General features: G+C 35.0%; 1 protein-coding gene across 1 annotated transcript; it reads left to right on the top strand.

The window, feature by feature from the left end:
- Positions 1–3,393: 3,393 nt before the first annotated feature.
- On the top strand, positions 3,394–17,354 carry LOC110017986 (U11/U12 small nuclear ribonucleoprotein 65 kDa protein-like; the record flags this gene model as incomplete). The annotated part of the gene is given in 10 exon segments (XM_020715188.1): positions 3,394–3,465; positions 3,788–4,006; positions 12,271–12,352; positions 12,426–12,596; positions 12,919–13,080; positions 13,331–13,495; positions 13,655–13,742; positions 14,149–14,207; positions 16,565–16,630; positions 17,103–17,354. Coding segments are annotated over 10 exon segments (1,165 nt in total), but the record flags the coding sequence as incomplete, so codon positions are not given.
- Positions 17,355–17,365: the final 11 nt, after the last annotated feature.

The raw sequence follows: 17,365 nt of genomic DNA, 5'->3' as shown, positions 1-17,365 counted from the left end.
CATACATAAAAGAATGCATCATCCAACAATAAACCATACATGAAATGGGCTGTCATGCTGTACTCTTTCTTCAATTAAATGTTTAACCCGTAATGTTGCAATGGTGGCATGTGATATTGAGATGCATGTTTAAGGTTTTCATTTGTTATATTATTATTGCACATTTTTCAAGCGCGCCATATTCATGGAATGGATTTCAGAAATTAAGAGTCACAAACAACTTAGGAAATAACTTGAATTGTATTAATACTGCACATCCTTTCAAGCACATATTCATTTACAATATTATCACTACACTTCATATTTTCATTTGAAGTCTCACATTATTGTATCATGGAAATCAATGTGCATCTCTTTTAAACTATTTTTCACTAGTGAATTCATAGCCCCTTAGGCACCTAATTTATTTTTTATCATTGTTATTTAACTCAAACAATCAGGTGGACTAATCTCTTTTTAGTCTTGATTGGTCATCGGTTGTCATTCTCACTTATTTTGTTATCTCACGAAATGAGCTTATTATTTATTTTCTCCTTCCAACTTGCATCTTAAAAATTAGAGCACTGAATGTATTCATATTCATTAGAGTGAGGAGTAGCCATCCAAAATAATAGAAGGAGAGTGGCTCAACAATAAAAAGGCAATAATTTTTATAACATATTGCCATGGAGAGTAATTCAAAATCTTACAAGAATAAAAAGAATTTTTGTTATTGGATCAAACCAAACAATCATTAACTATGAAAAGCTCTTTCATGTGCATAATAATGCCATAATGTAGTTTTAACTAGTAAACAATGCTGTATCCTGTTAGCCATTTATATGAACTCCGTAACCATATTTCAAAATTTTTAAAATTTAAAATAAAAAATTTACTCTATATATCATAAAAATATGAATTATGGTTTCATGAAATGCCACCAAAATCACTCAAACCAAAAAAGGATATCATAGGTTGAACATCAACAAGGCAAAAAATCATAAGATCCAAAACTAAGAACGAAGAGAAAAAAATGAAGTGGTTTGCCAAGGGTTTCAAGCATGCGAGGAAGGTATTGAGCAGGCCAAAGTATTGAGCTAGCCAAATTGAGCAGCCGAGGGTTTCAACAAAGAGATAAGGAGATGCAAGGAGAGGATTAGTGCAAAAATGAGAAAAAAAAACTTACGAGGATAAAAGAGCAAGCACAAAGAGGAGCAAGCCGAAAGGGAGCTTAATAAGGATGATGAGATTGCTTAAATCTTGTAAATTATAGTTTCACAAAGGTTTGATAAATCCAAGTTTTCTTCCAGGATTTGATGAATCCAACTAAGCTTGGATTGATTTTGCTACCTCTTTATAGGTCGTTATAAACTTATTGGAAAGTTTTAATCCAAATCTTACATAAATCTCGCTTGAAAGGGGCAACCAAAGAACTCCTAAGGATTTACTAATATGTCAAGGGCCTATTTGGTTGTTGATTCCATGTTGGATTTATGGTGGTTTCAGCCTAAATTTTCCATTCTTCTTATAAAGGGTAATGCAAACCATAGATTTAACAAAATTCGATAAAATGTGGCTCAAATCCAAGATTCATGAGGTCCTAGTAAGGCTAAGATTCAAGAATTTGCCGGTCAAATAATTCTACCAACAAAATTTACTAATTCCTTGAATATAATTTATCATATTCGAGATTTATTAATCATATGTTCAAGCTTCAGCTAAACATGACCTGAATTATAGATCTTTTAAATATTTTAATATTTAGGTGAAACACTTAATAAATTAAATATCATGTCTGAGACAAAATGACTTAAGGGCTATGGAGAACCAATCTGCCCTCAAAAGGAGGGGGGTTTGTCGCTCCTTCCTTTGCCTTCTCTCCTCCTCCTCTCTTTCTTTTTTAGCACATTCCTAATATAAGTACTTACAAATCAGAATTTCTAAATTTTTTTATTCATCTTCCCTAAATCTGAATTTCCATTATAATCTCTTTCCTAAACTGAATTTCCAAATCAAAATTTCTTAATATTTTATTCCTCTTTCCCAAATCTGAATTTTCATTATAATTTATTTTCCTCTAATCTAAAATCTAATTTTAATCTTCTTCCTTATTTTAAAAGTATTTCCTAAAATCTGAAATCTGATTTTATTTTTCTTCTTATTTTAGTTTTTTCTGATTGTGTCAAGTCTCTTTATAAATAGGAATTGGTGTGTTTAGAATTATTAGTCTTATTTTTTATATATGAATTCAGGTTTTAGCCTTGGTATTTTTCTTCGAGGGTTGTATCTAATGTCGAGGTAGTACTCCGGCTGTCCCTCGTCCAAGGTTGTGACCGTCTTCAAGGGTCTTTGTGGTGCTCTGGATGTAGCTCGACCCCAACGAAGCATTTATCTTACCATATTTTCGTTTCCATATTGTCATTTCAGAATCAAGCCACTGCAGCCCCCTCTTCCACTACTGCCAGCCACTTTAGTGCTACCGTCCACTGTAGCTCCTCTAACTTGTTGTCCAGCCCTTTCAGCCCCTTCCCGGCAGCCGCCGACACCCCTACAGCATCTACCTTGTTTTCCCAGCCTTTCTCATTGCTACTAGTGCTTTTTCGCTCGTCGTCTACCCTCCGAAAGAGCTGGAGAACCTTCCCAGCTGTTGTCTTGCTTCTTCCACAGTAGCCCCCACCTCTCTAGCCGATCCAGCCTCCAACGAAGTTCCCGCTTCTCTCCAGCTATGGTTTGACGTCGTTGCTATCTCCAACCTGTTGTCTTACTTCCACAACAGCTTCCATCTCTCCGGCCTTCACCGCAGTCGCCAATCCAACCTCCCCTTGCCCGACTCCCTCCTCATCAAGTGCGTTGTTCCTTCTTTGTTGAGTCATTAGTTGTAATCCTTTGTTTTGTGCTTTTGTTTTGTGTGTTGTCTTTCGTTGTTTCGAGTCTTCATTGTAACATTGTTTTAAGTCAGTAGTAAAATTGTGTTTTGCGTCGTGGTTTAGATTAACTCCGATATCACAAAACCTTGTAATTTGACAAATGACGTTAATATCTTTTATTTGAAATTATATGTGATGAAATCTCATATAGATGTCCAAATATTTATGCTTATTTAACCTTTAAATTTAGATTAAAAACTTTGTCCAAACAAAATATTTTTATTTGAATAAGATGATTTATATTTGGACCAAAAACCTTAGATTTATAAAAATGGTCCGAAAAAGATTATTTCATCTTTGTTTAGAGCATTTATCAATGGTTGTTGATGTGATTTTTATTAGGCTTGGAAATGCAGTTTTGTTGGTTTTTAGTTATTAAATTTGAACCGATAATATTGTTTTAAACTGACTACACGGTATTCTTATTACTTTCTATACAAGACTATGTTATAAGGCACTTTTATTTTGGTTTCCATTTTTGTTGCAGGCTCAGAAATTGTGCCTTTGTGGATTTCAAGGATGAAGCTTTAGCATCTCAAGCACATTTACAACTTAATCGGTACTTCTTTTGAATTTGATCATTTCACTTTGATCGAACTTCCATTTTATTTCAAAAAACCTTGTAATTAGTTGCATGTAGTATAAAACAAGAACGTAACGTCATGCCACATTTTGATTTTCATTTTCTGGTATCTTTTTTTAAATGATTTATTGACTTAAAACCATTCTATATTTTCTGCTTAGTGTCTAGCCTAATCCAAAATGTTTGTTGACTATTTACGTATGTGCAGATTCTTCCAACAATTTTTTTTTATACACATATTGCCATATTTTTATAGATGGTAATTAATTTCTCACAATTTTTGCATGTAATATCTCAGATTGAGATTTCTAGGAAAAGTGCTGACAGTTGACAGAGCAGACAAAGCTACTTCAATTAACATAAACCCCCAATGTGCTGGGCTTTCTGTTAAGGATGCTTCTACTGCGTCCATAGTAAAAACTAAGGATGCTTCTGTTCACCCCAAGAGTTTGGAATCTGGTGGTGAGCCAATAGCTCCGAGACTTGGTGTTGATTACCCCTTTCCTCCACATCTTGAGTATGTTCTCAGATTGCTTTTGTCTGTGTGTGTGTGTGTGTATTTGTGTGTGCTGTGGGAGGGAATGGATGGGTGAATTTACATACATACCACACATTCATTGTGCATTCACATATCTGACACCTAAAACTTGATAATTACATTTATAACACTTAGGCATTAAAAATCTATGCGTGAAAATGTGTATTTGACTTTTAAAAAGTTAATGATAGTGGCATTTTTTATGTGGCGTCAATGATTTGAGTATTATGTATGTAAATATAAAAGTTTAGGTGTTAGATATGTAAATGTATAAGAACTGTGTTGTACGTATGCAAATGCCCCTTTTTTTCTAACAAGATTAATGTGTTCTTTGATGTCAATGGTTATCCTACTTTATTTCTATTTTTTCAACTTATTACTGTTCCATGTTAAGTTACTCATTTCTCCCCAAGATTGCAACGCTTTTTTATGGTCCGTCTTTTTTGTTTTATGAACATAAAACAAATAAATAGATGACTATATTATATTGGATATGCATGACAAGAAGCCCTGAACTATTTAATTTTAGTTCTTTTATAATAGAATTTCTTAGTGTTGTAATCTTTGCTGGAACGTTTTGAATTACCCTTTCTTAGAGAAATTGCTAGTATTGAATAAATGTGTTTGAGAGATTTACTAATATTCCCAGCATTGCTATGTCATGAACTTTCCAGCGGGGCTTGGACTTTTTAGGCTTTTTTTATTTGTTTTGTGCTGGTTTGGTCTTTTAAATGATCTTAATTTATTAGAACTAAATGAAAATATGACACTAAATAGGACGCAGTGGAGAAAAAGGATTCATGTAGCCGACCCCACGTAGTGGGATTAAGGCTTTGTTGTTGTTGTTGTTGTTGTTGTTATGCTTTTAATAAAAGAATCGTAACTGCAATGCTTTGGAAATGTTTCATCACCATGGGCGAAAATTCAAAGAATTCCTAAAGATTTGATGTAATCTTTGCCATCCACATGTTTGTGATAGGATTAAATAATTGTGCTGCGTTATCAGTGTAATTTTATTAGCATGCTTTCTTTTTTCTCTTTTGCAACCCCTCGAGCCTGTGCGCTCTCCACAACATTTTTGAAACCGTGGACTATCTCTTTTCACCATTACCTTGAAGATATTACTGTCAATGGTTTAATTCTCTTTTTGCACAGCGTACACTACTTAAAGGAGCTTTTTTATCTTTTTTTCATTGACTTTTTTTATGGATGGTGATGAGTTTGAGCCAAATTTACCTAGTAATTTCAATTTTACCTTTGCTAAGAACAGTCCTTCCATGTAGAGTTGCTGCTCAAAAGGCGATTAAGTTGTGAGCATGAGTTCTATTCTCAAGGGTGTCTTGAGTTTGTTGGCGGGTGCTAGAGCCCTGGGTGGAGTTGAGGTTGATGTGTGGCTCATTAGCGATTAGTTTTAGAGTTAGCGTGTGCGCATGGGTGGCAGATGTTGGGCAACACATCTGCAAGAGTGGGCAATGTTTTTGTCGATGTGTGAGGTCCACCTCTAAGGTTATGTTTGAGTTACCTTACTAGGAATCTAGTGTCCTAGGGTTGGCTTACCCTTCTCTTTTTTTTTTGCCTTATGATAATGGTTAAGGACTATCTGGTGGAAAACCCAACAACCAAAAGGATGATGTTGGGAAGGCTTACACGGGAGGATAGTGGGGAGGAGAAAAATAATTGTATCTTCTATGGAAACGACTGTAGTATTTAAAACTCCATGTGGCTTCCCTCAATAGTAAATTCAGAGGCATCGGTTTGGAAGCTAACTGGTGTTGGTAGCATGTGAAAATGCAGGAAGTGTCTGCTTGCGCTTAAATGCAAGCATTAGGTGGTTTTGGAGCCGAGTGAAAAGAAATTCAGAGTTAGAACACCCAGTTGAAGAAAAAAATAGCTAGTGGCTCTCATAGAGAGTGAAAGAGATGACAGTGGTGAGATATGATCATGGCTTCGAAGGTGATGACAAGGGTGGTCAATGGACATGAGAGAGGATGGAGAGGAGCAAGGTGTCTTTCTCGCAAGCACCGTATTGTGACAATGCTAATAAGGATTTATGAGCCAAGGATGTTGTTGGACATTTACCATCTTCTATTATTAGTATTTTCTATTTTCAATATTGTCTAGTATTGGTATGTGATTATTCTTATTTCCTTCTTTTATTATGGAGTTATCGTTGATATTATTTTTTTTCTAATAGGAGAGCCATCTTCCTTTATATAACTGTTAATCATTTCTCTATGAAATGGAAGCGGAATAAGAATTTTTTCCCTCCTAAAAATGACATAGCATCAGAGCCTTAATAGGTTAGCTCTGGGATTCATTCGTTTTTCAGCTCAGGTTCGTTCCAGCTTCCTCGACGTCATCATCCTCTTCTTGCAACATACTGGATTGGTTCGAGGCGCATTCCGGCTTCTTCATGTCTTCTCCTGCTACAAACGACACTATCTGCATCATCTGCTTCCTTCGGCTTCCTTTGCGACAACTGTGTCAAACCTTTTAGAACGCGTCTATGCCTCTTCGTTTGCGACGTCAATTTCATGACCTCTCGCTATACAATTCGATTAAAGCTTTGTTGGGAAAGCAATGACTAAATCACGCCACTCAAAGGAACGATAGCAACATCCAGAGGAAGGCATCAATCAACGACGAGATCATTTGTTACAAACATGCGCAGGGAAGTGAACGGATCTCGATTAAAAATAACGATTGAGATTGTGGCGTAAAGGAGTTTTGTGTCGCTCGAGTAGGAAAGTGAACCGATCGCAGCATACTGGAGTTTCAGGCCGTTCTTGATCGTGGCATAATGGAGTTTCGTGCAGTTCTTGATTGATTTTTTATATACTGAGGTTGATGTACAAATCAACAATAATGACTGGAGTTTAAAGAAATTCTACCACATTGATCAGTTTCAATAATTCTGAAACCATCATACCTCACCTGACAACCCCCTAATGGGTATTTCGGCTGAATATTTTCCTTGGAATTTGCCACCTTACCTCAAAATTATAAAACTTAATGAACACAATTATCTTGAGTGGACAAAATCTATAAAATTCCGCATCATGAGAGGTTGATCGAGAGAGGTAGGCAATTGTGCCTTGATTTTCATGCATTTGAGGATGGAAAGGTGATACTTGATAGAGCAGCTTTCAGGATTTGGTCTTTTTATATTGCATAGAAGGGAAAATGATTTGGAGAGGGCAATGTTGACGTCAGGGTGAGCGAGAATCAAGGGCTTGGATTTGATTGAGGGTAATATTAGAGAGATGGTGATAATGATAGTTGACAAATTATTGAATGTATAAAGTGCTAGAAAGGCAGGTTTAGAAAGATTTAGTTTTCTCTACCAAATGATGTGCGTAGTAAATGCTTTATACGGAAGAAGTCAGTGGGTCAATGGAGGAGCTAATATGTTGAAGGGTTGACAATGGTTGAAGGAGGTTGTTGGTTTGGAGGTTGACAATAGCAAGGCGAGTGTGTAACAGCCAATCATGTCTTGTGCTGACAGGTAATATGCATGTAAACTAGTTAGGAAATGACAAGATAGGTCTTTAAATGGTTAGAAAGTTGAAACATGCTAGTAGATCGGGTGGTTTTGCTTGGTCGGATAGGTTCGCAATCTGTTCACCATAGTGGGGTAAATTGTTGGAGGGAGAAGACTTATGTTTTGGAATATTAGAATTCATGGATCATTGGAAGAACTTATAATGGATCAAATTGACCTTTCAGAAAGGAGGTCAATGATATTATTTGAGGTGTTAAATTTTTTCTAAACAAACCAATTTGAACTGCTTTATTCATGATATCTTAGGTCCGCTCTTCTCTTTTAGAAGTAATGAAACTAATTTTATCGTTCATCTATCGAGTGTTTTTTATACTTCATTGTGCATGTTCAAAACACTTAAATTTATTTTCAATTTATTTTTTTTTAGTAGATGCAATTCAACTATTCTTGTAATTAATCATTGTTTAATTTATCCCTTTTAATTTTGTCACATGTATCTTATTATTCTTATTTCTAACTGCATTTAGTTTAGAGATCTACACCTCTTAATACAGCATGGAAATATTTTGATCAGGTCTGCTAATTAATCAATTCATGCACATTATGTTTGTTTAATAACTTAAAAAATTTTAAGGAGAAAAGGATCAAAATAACCCTATGACTGTTTTTGAAGGTGTCATTTTAGTCATGGATCATATAAATATTTGATGTAGTCTTTAGAATCTTAAAATAGGAGTCAAAATAGTTTCGCTCTTAAAATAACTAGAGTTGAAATTAAAGTCAGTGGGTGATGTTTAAAATGTTGTTGTTGCGAGATCTAAATATACCAGTTGATGTGGTATATATATAAATCAAACAGGAGAACGATCGACAAAATGAAAAATAGAACGAGAAAAATCATACCAAAAAAGAACAACAAAATAGAACACACAGATTTACGTGGTTCGACAAATTGCCTACGTCCACGGAGTTGCGGAGGATTTTACTACTCGAGGAATTTACACCAGTCGATCACCTCGACTTACAAGAGGAATCTCTCGCTCTTCGTTGCTCTCTCTCTTCTTCTCTCTCTGTTCTTCTCCCTCTATACCGAGTTACACCGAAAAAAATTCTACACCGAGATACACCGAATAAGACAAAATTACAAAAGAAATAAACACAATTTTTTTTCTGCCACAAGCCACCAAGAAAAAGTCTAGGGAGAGCAATCTTCTTCTTCCTTCTTCTGCCGCAAGGAACTGCTCCTCCGTGCACTTCTCTTCCTCTGCCCTGAGGAATCCTTCCTCTATCCCGAGGAAACCGAAGAACTCAAAGCGTGACTACAAAACCTAAGGAGAGTCATCCGAAATTTTTATCACAAACAGGAGGGAGCGAAGAGATGCTTCACTTCACAAAAGGGGAAGGCGGGAGTGGTTATTTGTGAAGATGTGTGACTCTCCAAAGCAAAGTAACCGCCCAAGTATAGTGGACCGAGCTTCACCACTTCTAACAATTCTCCCACTTGGAGACCGGTACACAGGCTGCAACATATTCTTCCTCAAACTGATATCCTCCACTGATAATGTCGCCTTTTTTTTCAACATGTATCCTCCACCATGAATCTTTCACCTCTGCAACTCAAATGCTCTATCTTCACTCCATAAGACCAACTGTGAAGCTGTGCATAACTTAAATTTCTCAAGAGTAACACCCTCAGTTAACATATCAGCAGACTCTATGTAGCGTTGCACCTCCAAGCTATTTCCTGGGTCACTTTTGTCTCTTCTTACAACTCTCACTGCATAGGCAACATCCTGTCTCTATTGAAAGCCTTTTTCAACAAGTCTAGTATTGTACCTCTTACTGACATCACGTTCAGTCTTCACCTGATACACCCACTTATTGTGCAATGTCTTCTTCCCTGGTGGAAGTTCTACCAACCCCCACTTGCTTGAACTTTCATCTTGCAAATTTTTTCATAGCTCTGTGGTTCTTCAACATCTGTCTGTGGAACAATAGGAATGGGTGCCCCGGACCCACTTTTCTCTTCACTTTCATCACTGCCCTGCACTGTGGTTTCTGGTAGATTTTCCGCCTTTGATAGATTTCCTACCATATTCAAAGCCCCTGAATTCAATATCAAGTCTTCAACAGAACTATGAACTGTCAACAATAGTGCATCTTGTGATCCTTCAGATACCACATTTGCGCTATCATTTTCTATTTTCTTAGGATTTCTGCAGTTTTTCTTTATGTGGTCAGCCTTGTCACAATTCCAACAGGTTGTCTGCTTACTAAACTTTGATTTTGATCTCCCTATACTTGAGTTACTGTCATGACGTCTAACTCTGAAATCAACATTCAGTGCCGAACTCGAAATTGAGATATCGCCAGAATTTTTCCTGTGAACTTCCTCAGCCAAAATCAAATCATGAATATCATCATATTTCAATTTAGATTTACCTGCAGAACTACTAACTGCTATTCTCATGGTTTCCCGACTATCTGACAATGAAGCCAACAAGATCAGTGCACATATCTCATCATCAAAATCAATTTCCACAGACAACAATTGATTTGTGATAATATTGAAAACATTCAGGTGTTGAGCAACAAAAACACATTCCGTCATTTTCAAATTGAATAACTTCTTCATCAAATGCACATTGTTATTCGTCGATGGCTTTTCATACATACCTGATAAGGCTGTCATGAGATCCGTAGTCGTTCTTTCCTTGACGACGATGTGTGCAACGGACCTCGATAGGGTCAATCGAATAAACCCCAGAACTTGTCGATCCAACAAATTCCATTCAGCCTTATCCATCCTTTCACGTCATTTCCCCAATAACGGAAGATAAAGTTTCTTTCCATAAAGATAATCATATATCTGCATTCTCCGATAACCAAAATCTGTATCATCAAATTTCTCGATCCATGAAGCCTTCACTTCATCTGCAGCCATCATTTTTTCTCAGATCCGAACAAAGCTCTGATACCAGTTGTTGTTGCGCTTGTGAGATCTATAGATATACCAGTTGATGTAGTATATGTATAAATCAAACAAGGAGAACGATCGACGAAGTAAAAAATAGAACGATAAAAATCACACCAGAAAAGAACAAAACAGCGGAACACACAAATTTACGTGTTTCGGCAAATTGCCTACGTCCACGGAGTTGCAGAGGATTTTACTATTTGAATAATTTACACCAGTAGATTACCTCGACTTACAAGAGGAATCTCTCGCTCTTCGTTGTTCTCTCTCTTGTTCTCTCTTTGTTCTTTTCTCTCTATACCGAGATACACCGAAGAAAACTCTACACCGAGATACAACGAAGAAGACAAACTTACAAGAGAAATAAACCCAGTTTTTCTTCTACTACAAGCCACCAATAAAAAGTCTTAGCAAGAACAATCTTTTTCTTCCTTCTGCCACAAGGAACTGCTCCTCCTTGCACTTCTCTTCCTCTGCCCCGAGGAAACCTTCCTTTATCCCGAGGAAATCGAAGAACTCAAAGCGTGACTACAAAACCCAAGAAGAGTCATCCAAAGCTTTTATCACGAACATGAGGGAGCGAAGAGATGCTTCACTTCATAAAAGAGGATGACAGGAGTGGTTATTTGTGAAGAGGTGTCGCTCGTTAACTTAGCGAACGAGCCGAACAGAAGCTTTTTAACAAGCCAAACATTATATGTTCACGAACAACGAGCTGTTTCCAAAGCAAAGTAACCGCCCAAGCATAGTGGACCAGGCTCCGCCGTTTCTAACTTAAAAATGAGTCTATTTTAAGAATTTATGTATTAAAAAATATATATAATCTAGTCATTGACTTTTTTTCTAAAGTTTGTGATATATTGAGAAATTTTATTGATAAAAATTACTTATCTTTTATATAATCTGGGATATTGAGAATATTCAGGGTTCAGTAAAAATTACTAAATTTAATATGTATTAGTTTCATTACATAGCATCTGAAATTGATGCAATGCCAATTGGTTTTTTGAGTAGAAAATTAAATATTTTGGAAAGACGAAAATTCCTAAAATAATAATAAGCAGATAAAAATTCCTAAAATGAATTGTTACTTTTAATGGCAGGATCCTTTTTGCTCCTGTTTTAAAAGTGCTAAGCTTTAATCGTATCTTTAATGTTATTTTGAACTAAAATGGTCTTTACTACTGTTTGCATGTTATTCAATGAAAAATGTTTGCTCAGCGAGCCGAACACGAGTCGTTCACGAGCATTCATTACATAGCACACAATTCTTATGTATTTATGTATCTCGTACCTAAATTTTCGTATTTACACACACATGACTCAAATCTTTAATATCACGTCAAAAATAGCGCTATTGCTAGTGTTATGTATGTATGAAATTTTAGATGTGAGATGCAAATACATAAAATTCATGTGTTACACACGTTAATTTCCCAAACTAAAATCCAATCGCACGTTTCCATTTTGATGCATTTCTTTATTGGGGCATGAATACATAAATACCACCTAATTCTTATGTATTTATAAATCTAACGCCTAAACTTTACTTCTTACATTCTGACCACCCAACTCTTTCATTTCACATAAAAAAATACCATATTTTAACTTTTAAAAAGTGAAATACACCTTTTCATGCATAGATAGGGTGGCATATATTGAAGTGTAGGTGTTAGATGTGTTAATACATAAACATTGAGTGGTATTTATCTCAAATTTCTTTTGTTTTATTTGGTTGATAGTCTCTCTCCTTCTCTTATATAGGTATGCATATCCCCCACCAGACGGAAATATACTGACAAATATTGTGAATGCCCTTATTGCTGTCCCTAATTTTTATACGCAGGTTTGGAATATTTCAACCAAAATAGAAATTTATTTATCTCTTACATAATGTAAGAAACTTTTCTCCTTTGCAGGTTCTGCACTTAATGAACAAAATGAATCTACCTGCTCCGTTTCGCATGGCACTGCCTACGCCACCCTTACCCCCTCCAATTCCTGCTCCACCTCCTCCACCACCTCCATCATCCCCGAAGTCTCAATTGGCTGATGTGTCAAGTAGTGAATCTGAATTGGAATCATCAGAGGTATTTTCTCATCGTCTTGATACACATTTTGCTTATTTTTTTGAAAAATTGACATGCATACCACTCAATTCTTATGTATTTGAGTATCTAACACCTAAACTTCAATAGTTACATGCGTGCCACTTTACGTATGCATGAAAATGTGTATTTTACTTTTTAAAAGTTAAAATTGGTGGTATTTCTTATGTGATATGAAAAATTTTAGTGGTATAAATGTAAAAGGCAAAAGTTAGGTGTTTGATGTGTAAAAATATAAGAATTGGTTGGTATTTATGTAAATGCCCCTTATTTCTTACATGATATTTTTCTATGTTTTTGTTAGGAGGACACCGGCAATCTTCGTGCTCGTAAACGAGCTAAAAGAGAGGCCATTGTTGGTCCTGCAGTTGATAAAGATGTAGAACATGAAACCGTTGGACTCAAACTTGCTGCATTGGTTCCCAAAGAGGTTCCAGTTATAAAGAAGAAAAATCCAGTGCTACAGGTTCTCACTATAATCAATACAATACCTTACTTCTACACATTTTTAAAGGTTTGAAGTGCCAAAATAGCCCCTTAGACTATTTACATTAGGGTGGTTTAGTTCCAAAGTTTACGAAGGTTTCAAATCAGTCACTTTTGTACTATGGAACTTGAATGATCCCCCTGCAAAGAGTCAAAGGGCTATTCTGTAATTTTCTCATTTTTAAGCATTTTCTTGTAAATTTTCTTATTTATTCTTTATTTTTCTGCAGATTAAGTTCAATACCAAGCCAATAAATAAGGATATGGATGAAGATGATGGTAAGATCAGTGATCCTGCAGTGCCCACCAATTCAGGAAAGTTTTACTTAACACCCGAGGAAATAAGCAGAGGGAAGATGCCCCCGGAGGAAATACTATCTCTTCCTATGTTCAAGGCATGCAAAGTTTTTTAAATTTCTTGAAGCTACATAGAAAATCAATGAAAATTTCTGCCAACATATTTTTATTTAGGCTAACTTTTCTACATGTGGATGCCTTCCACTGGCTATAAATTTAAATAACTGGTATCATTATCTTTGTTCTAAATTATGTAGAACTATGCCACTGGGAATCCTGCGACTGTTCTTTACATCAAGAACTTGGCGAAAGATGTGGTGGTGGATGATTTCTATTTCATATTTGGTATGATTTTATTTCTTAGAAGAGCACTTTATTGAACACAAAGTCTATAAAAGTGTCAAATTAATCCGTAGATTCTCTTAATATCAGCTAAAATAACCTTTATGAATGAACAATTTTATCCCTCTTTAAAATAGCCCGAGAACTAAATTTGCAATTTTTATACACTCAGACTAAAATGGACCCTACCAAGAGACAAATGACTATTTTGACACTTTTTTCACAATTTTAAATAATTCTAGTTATTTTTATACACTCAGACTAAAATGGACCCTACCAACAGACAAATGACTATTTTGACACTTTTTTCACAATTTTAAATAATTCTAGTTCTATTATCATTTCAGCACATTTTGTTGAGCATACGTGCATTTATTTTTTTTCATAATATTTGAAATTTTGCTTGCAGGTTCACTTTTTGAAAGTGTTGAGAATGCCAAGTCTAATCTAAACATCAAGCTTATGCAGGTCTGATTTTACATTGATCTTAGCCAGTTTATTTCAATTTGCTATTAATTTAACAGGAGATAATACTATGAATATCTTTAATACAAAGCAGAGAAGTCAGCACTCAAATGCCATAGCATGCCAATAAGGAAAAAAGAATGGGATAATTACATACATAGCCCTCAAAACATTGATATTTACAAAACTATTGAGCCTATGCATTTAACATGCCACAAACCATTGGGAACTTGATAAAAATGAAAAATATGGGTTGGTATTCTGTTGTGAATTTTGAAATTTGTGAGAATTTGAAATGGATAAAAGATGATGCTAGTTTTTGTAAAGAGTAATGTTTTGAATGCTATGCCACCAAATTATGTTGCTCGGCCCACAAATCTAATTCCTAGTATATATTTAACAACTGCCTTTATGTTTCGGGTGCTTAAACTTGGGTGCTTAATTAGTAAATATCAATGTTTAGGGTGATCTATACGTAATTTGTCCCAGTCAAACCAAATAGAAGAGGTACCTTTTGGGTACAGGCATCGCTGCGCAGTGGCCAATCCTTGCATACCCCACAACTGCGGGCCCTAACCTATTTCTATGAAATACATTTGTGCTCAATTGCCATTTGTGTACAACAATTGCCAAACAATCGACCAACATCTGTGCTCAATTGCCTCTTTTAGTACTTCGATTGCCATTTGTGTTCATCCACAATGGCAAAGAGCATAAACACAAGCTCATTCATTCCAAACAATCACGATATAGCACATAGAATTGTCATTGACCTGATTTAAACTAGGTTGATCGATTAGCAAGCAATCTATATGTGGGGTCTATGAAATAGTCAATCTAGTCTTTATATTGATATTTTGATTTGATTTTAGTTTAATTTATTATATTTGGGTGGTTTAAGTTCATCATGTCTCATTCACATGTTTTGAAGTTTAGATTTTAATTTATATTTCCATTTATATAAGGCTACGAAGAGTGTTATAAATAGTGGGTCATGCCCGATTGAGGGCCCTATTATTCAGAACTCCCTAGTTCTAGTAAGGTGGGGGCACCATACTTGAGGGTGCACATTTTCTGTTCGGACACCTGACGTGCCTTTACGTGCGGCGCAAGTTATTCCTGAGTTATTTTCAGATTATTTCTGGGTTATTTTCAATACCGAAATAATCTAGAAATAACCCAAAAATAAAGACCGCAGATTATTTTTGGGTTATTTCGGGATTATTGAAAATAACTCAGAAATAACCTGAAAATAACTCATGAATACCCTGCGCTGCACGTAGAGCTACGTCAGGAGTCCGCACAGAAAAATTTTTGTACTTGAGGAGTCTCTCACCCCACCCTAAGGATTTAAATAATTTTAATCGCTCTTTTAACAGCATTAGAAGTAATTTATCTCATTGGAAGCTTTTGAGTTACACAGTCTATATGAATTCCTAATAGAAGAGGTACCTTTTGGGATGGGTTCTAATTTTGTTATCGACGAGTTTGTTCCTATTACGTTGCCTTTATGAATTTATTTTTGTCATAAGTGCTGTAAATTTGTGTTTGTAGGTGTTCATTTTAAAATTGCTAGTATCATAAATTTTTATTTATTCTTTTGCGAATTAACATTTATGATATCAAAATTTATTTGGCTATAAGATGAACATAAATATTATGTTATGCAACATGAATCCAAATCTCATACAACAAAAAGTCTCTCTAAGAACAATGTTGAGGGGCACAAACATAAATATAAGATAATAATGTGATAGAATTAGAATAATAGACTGAGAAATGATTCTATTAGAGGTGAAATTGTGTACTTTGAAGATAATATAATGTTAATAAACTATTGTTTAGATTTGCCAAAAATATTTCAAACTATACACCCAATTAATATGCGAGGATTTGGAAGCTGAAGAGAAACATATGTGATAACATTGTCAAACGTGCACACAGTCTCCCATAAAAGAGTTGATGATGATCATATGAGAAATTAAGACAAATTATCTGTTGTTTTAAAATTATGCCGCAAATTACATACAGGGTACCCAAAACGTTGCTATTTACAAATCAAGCACCTATCCATTTTTCAAACTCTCACTCAACTATGAAAGGTCATGATAAAACCCCAAGCCATATTTTTCATTTTTATCAAATTCACAACGGTTTGATCGTGGCAACACGTAAATGTATTGGTTTGGTAGTTCAAAAAATCACTTGGGTGCTTGATTCGTAAATAACAGTATTTCTTATGCTCTGTATGTAATTATCCCAAGAATTTAAGTGATTTGTAATGAAAATAGTTATAATAACAAGTCACAATGAACCTGTTCCACTTTTGTCATTTCAAATTACTGGCTTTCATTTTTCAGGAGGGTCGAATGAGGGGTCAAGCTTTTGTGACATTTCCAACCATAGATCTCGCCCATCGAGCCTTGGTATGCATGTTTTCATGTTGAATGAACTCATAATAAGCATTTCTATTTCTTTTATCTAAATTTTATGCATTTTTTTATTAAGGAAGATTGTAGATTTGCATGCATACCATTCAATTCTTATGTATTTACATCCATATCTAACATCTAATTTTTAATTTTTACATATTTATACTATGCATGAAAAAGTTTATTTCACTTTTTAAAACTTAAGATAGTGGTATTTTTATGTGGTGTGAAAGATTTGAGTGTTAAAAATGTGAAAGCGAAATATATGGAAATACATAGAATATAGTTGATATATATGTAAATGCCACGGTACTTGACATAAATGGTTCATACTGTATAAGAACAAAGTGAGTTGCAAACTGTTCATATTTAGGAAGATTTACATACATACCACTTAATTCCTATGTATTTACATATCTAACACTTTCAACAATTTTATTTTATTTTTGGTTTTACATCCTTGCAGAATTTAGTGAATGGATATTTGTTCAAAGGAAAACCAATTATTATCCAATTCGGCCGCAGCCCTTCTGTCAAAACAAGCTGAGATTGAATTATATTTGCAAATTTTGTCATCTTACATTGATTATTCAATTGGGTGTTATTATTGTGTCACGGGTAACCTGTTCGAGTTTGTTAGTTCAAAAACATTACTTGAATGCTAGTTTTGTAAATATATAAATTTGGAGTGATATGTGTATAACCATCCCTTTAGCCTTACCATTGTAA

The sequence above is a fragment of the Phalaenopsis equestris genome, unplaced genomic scaffold, assembly GCF_001263595.1.
Source record: "Phalaenopsis equestris unplaced genomic scaffold, ASM126359v1 Scaffold000002, whole genome shotgun sequence".
NCBI classification, from domain to species: Eukaryota; Viridiplantae; Streptophyta; class Magnoliopsida; order Asparagales; family Orchidaceae; genus Phalaenopsis; species Phalaenopsis equestris.
This window is presented reverse-complemented; position numbering and strand designations above follow the sequence as displayed.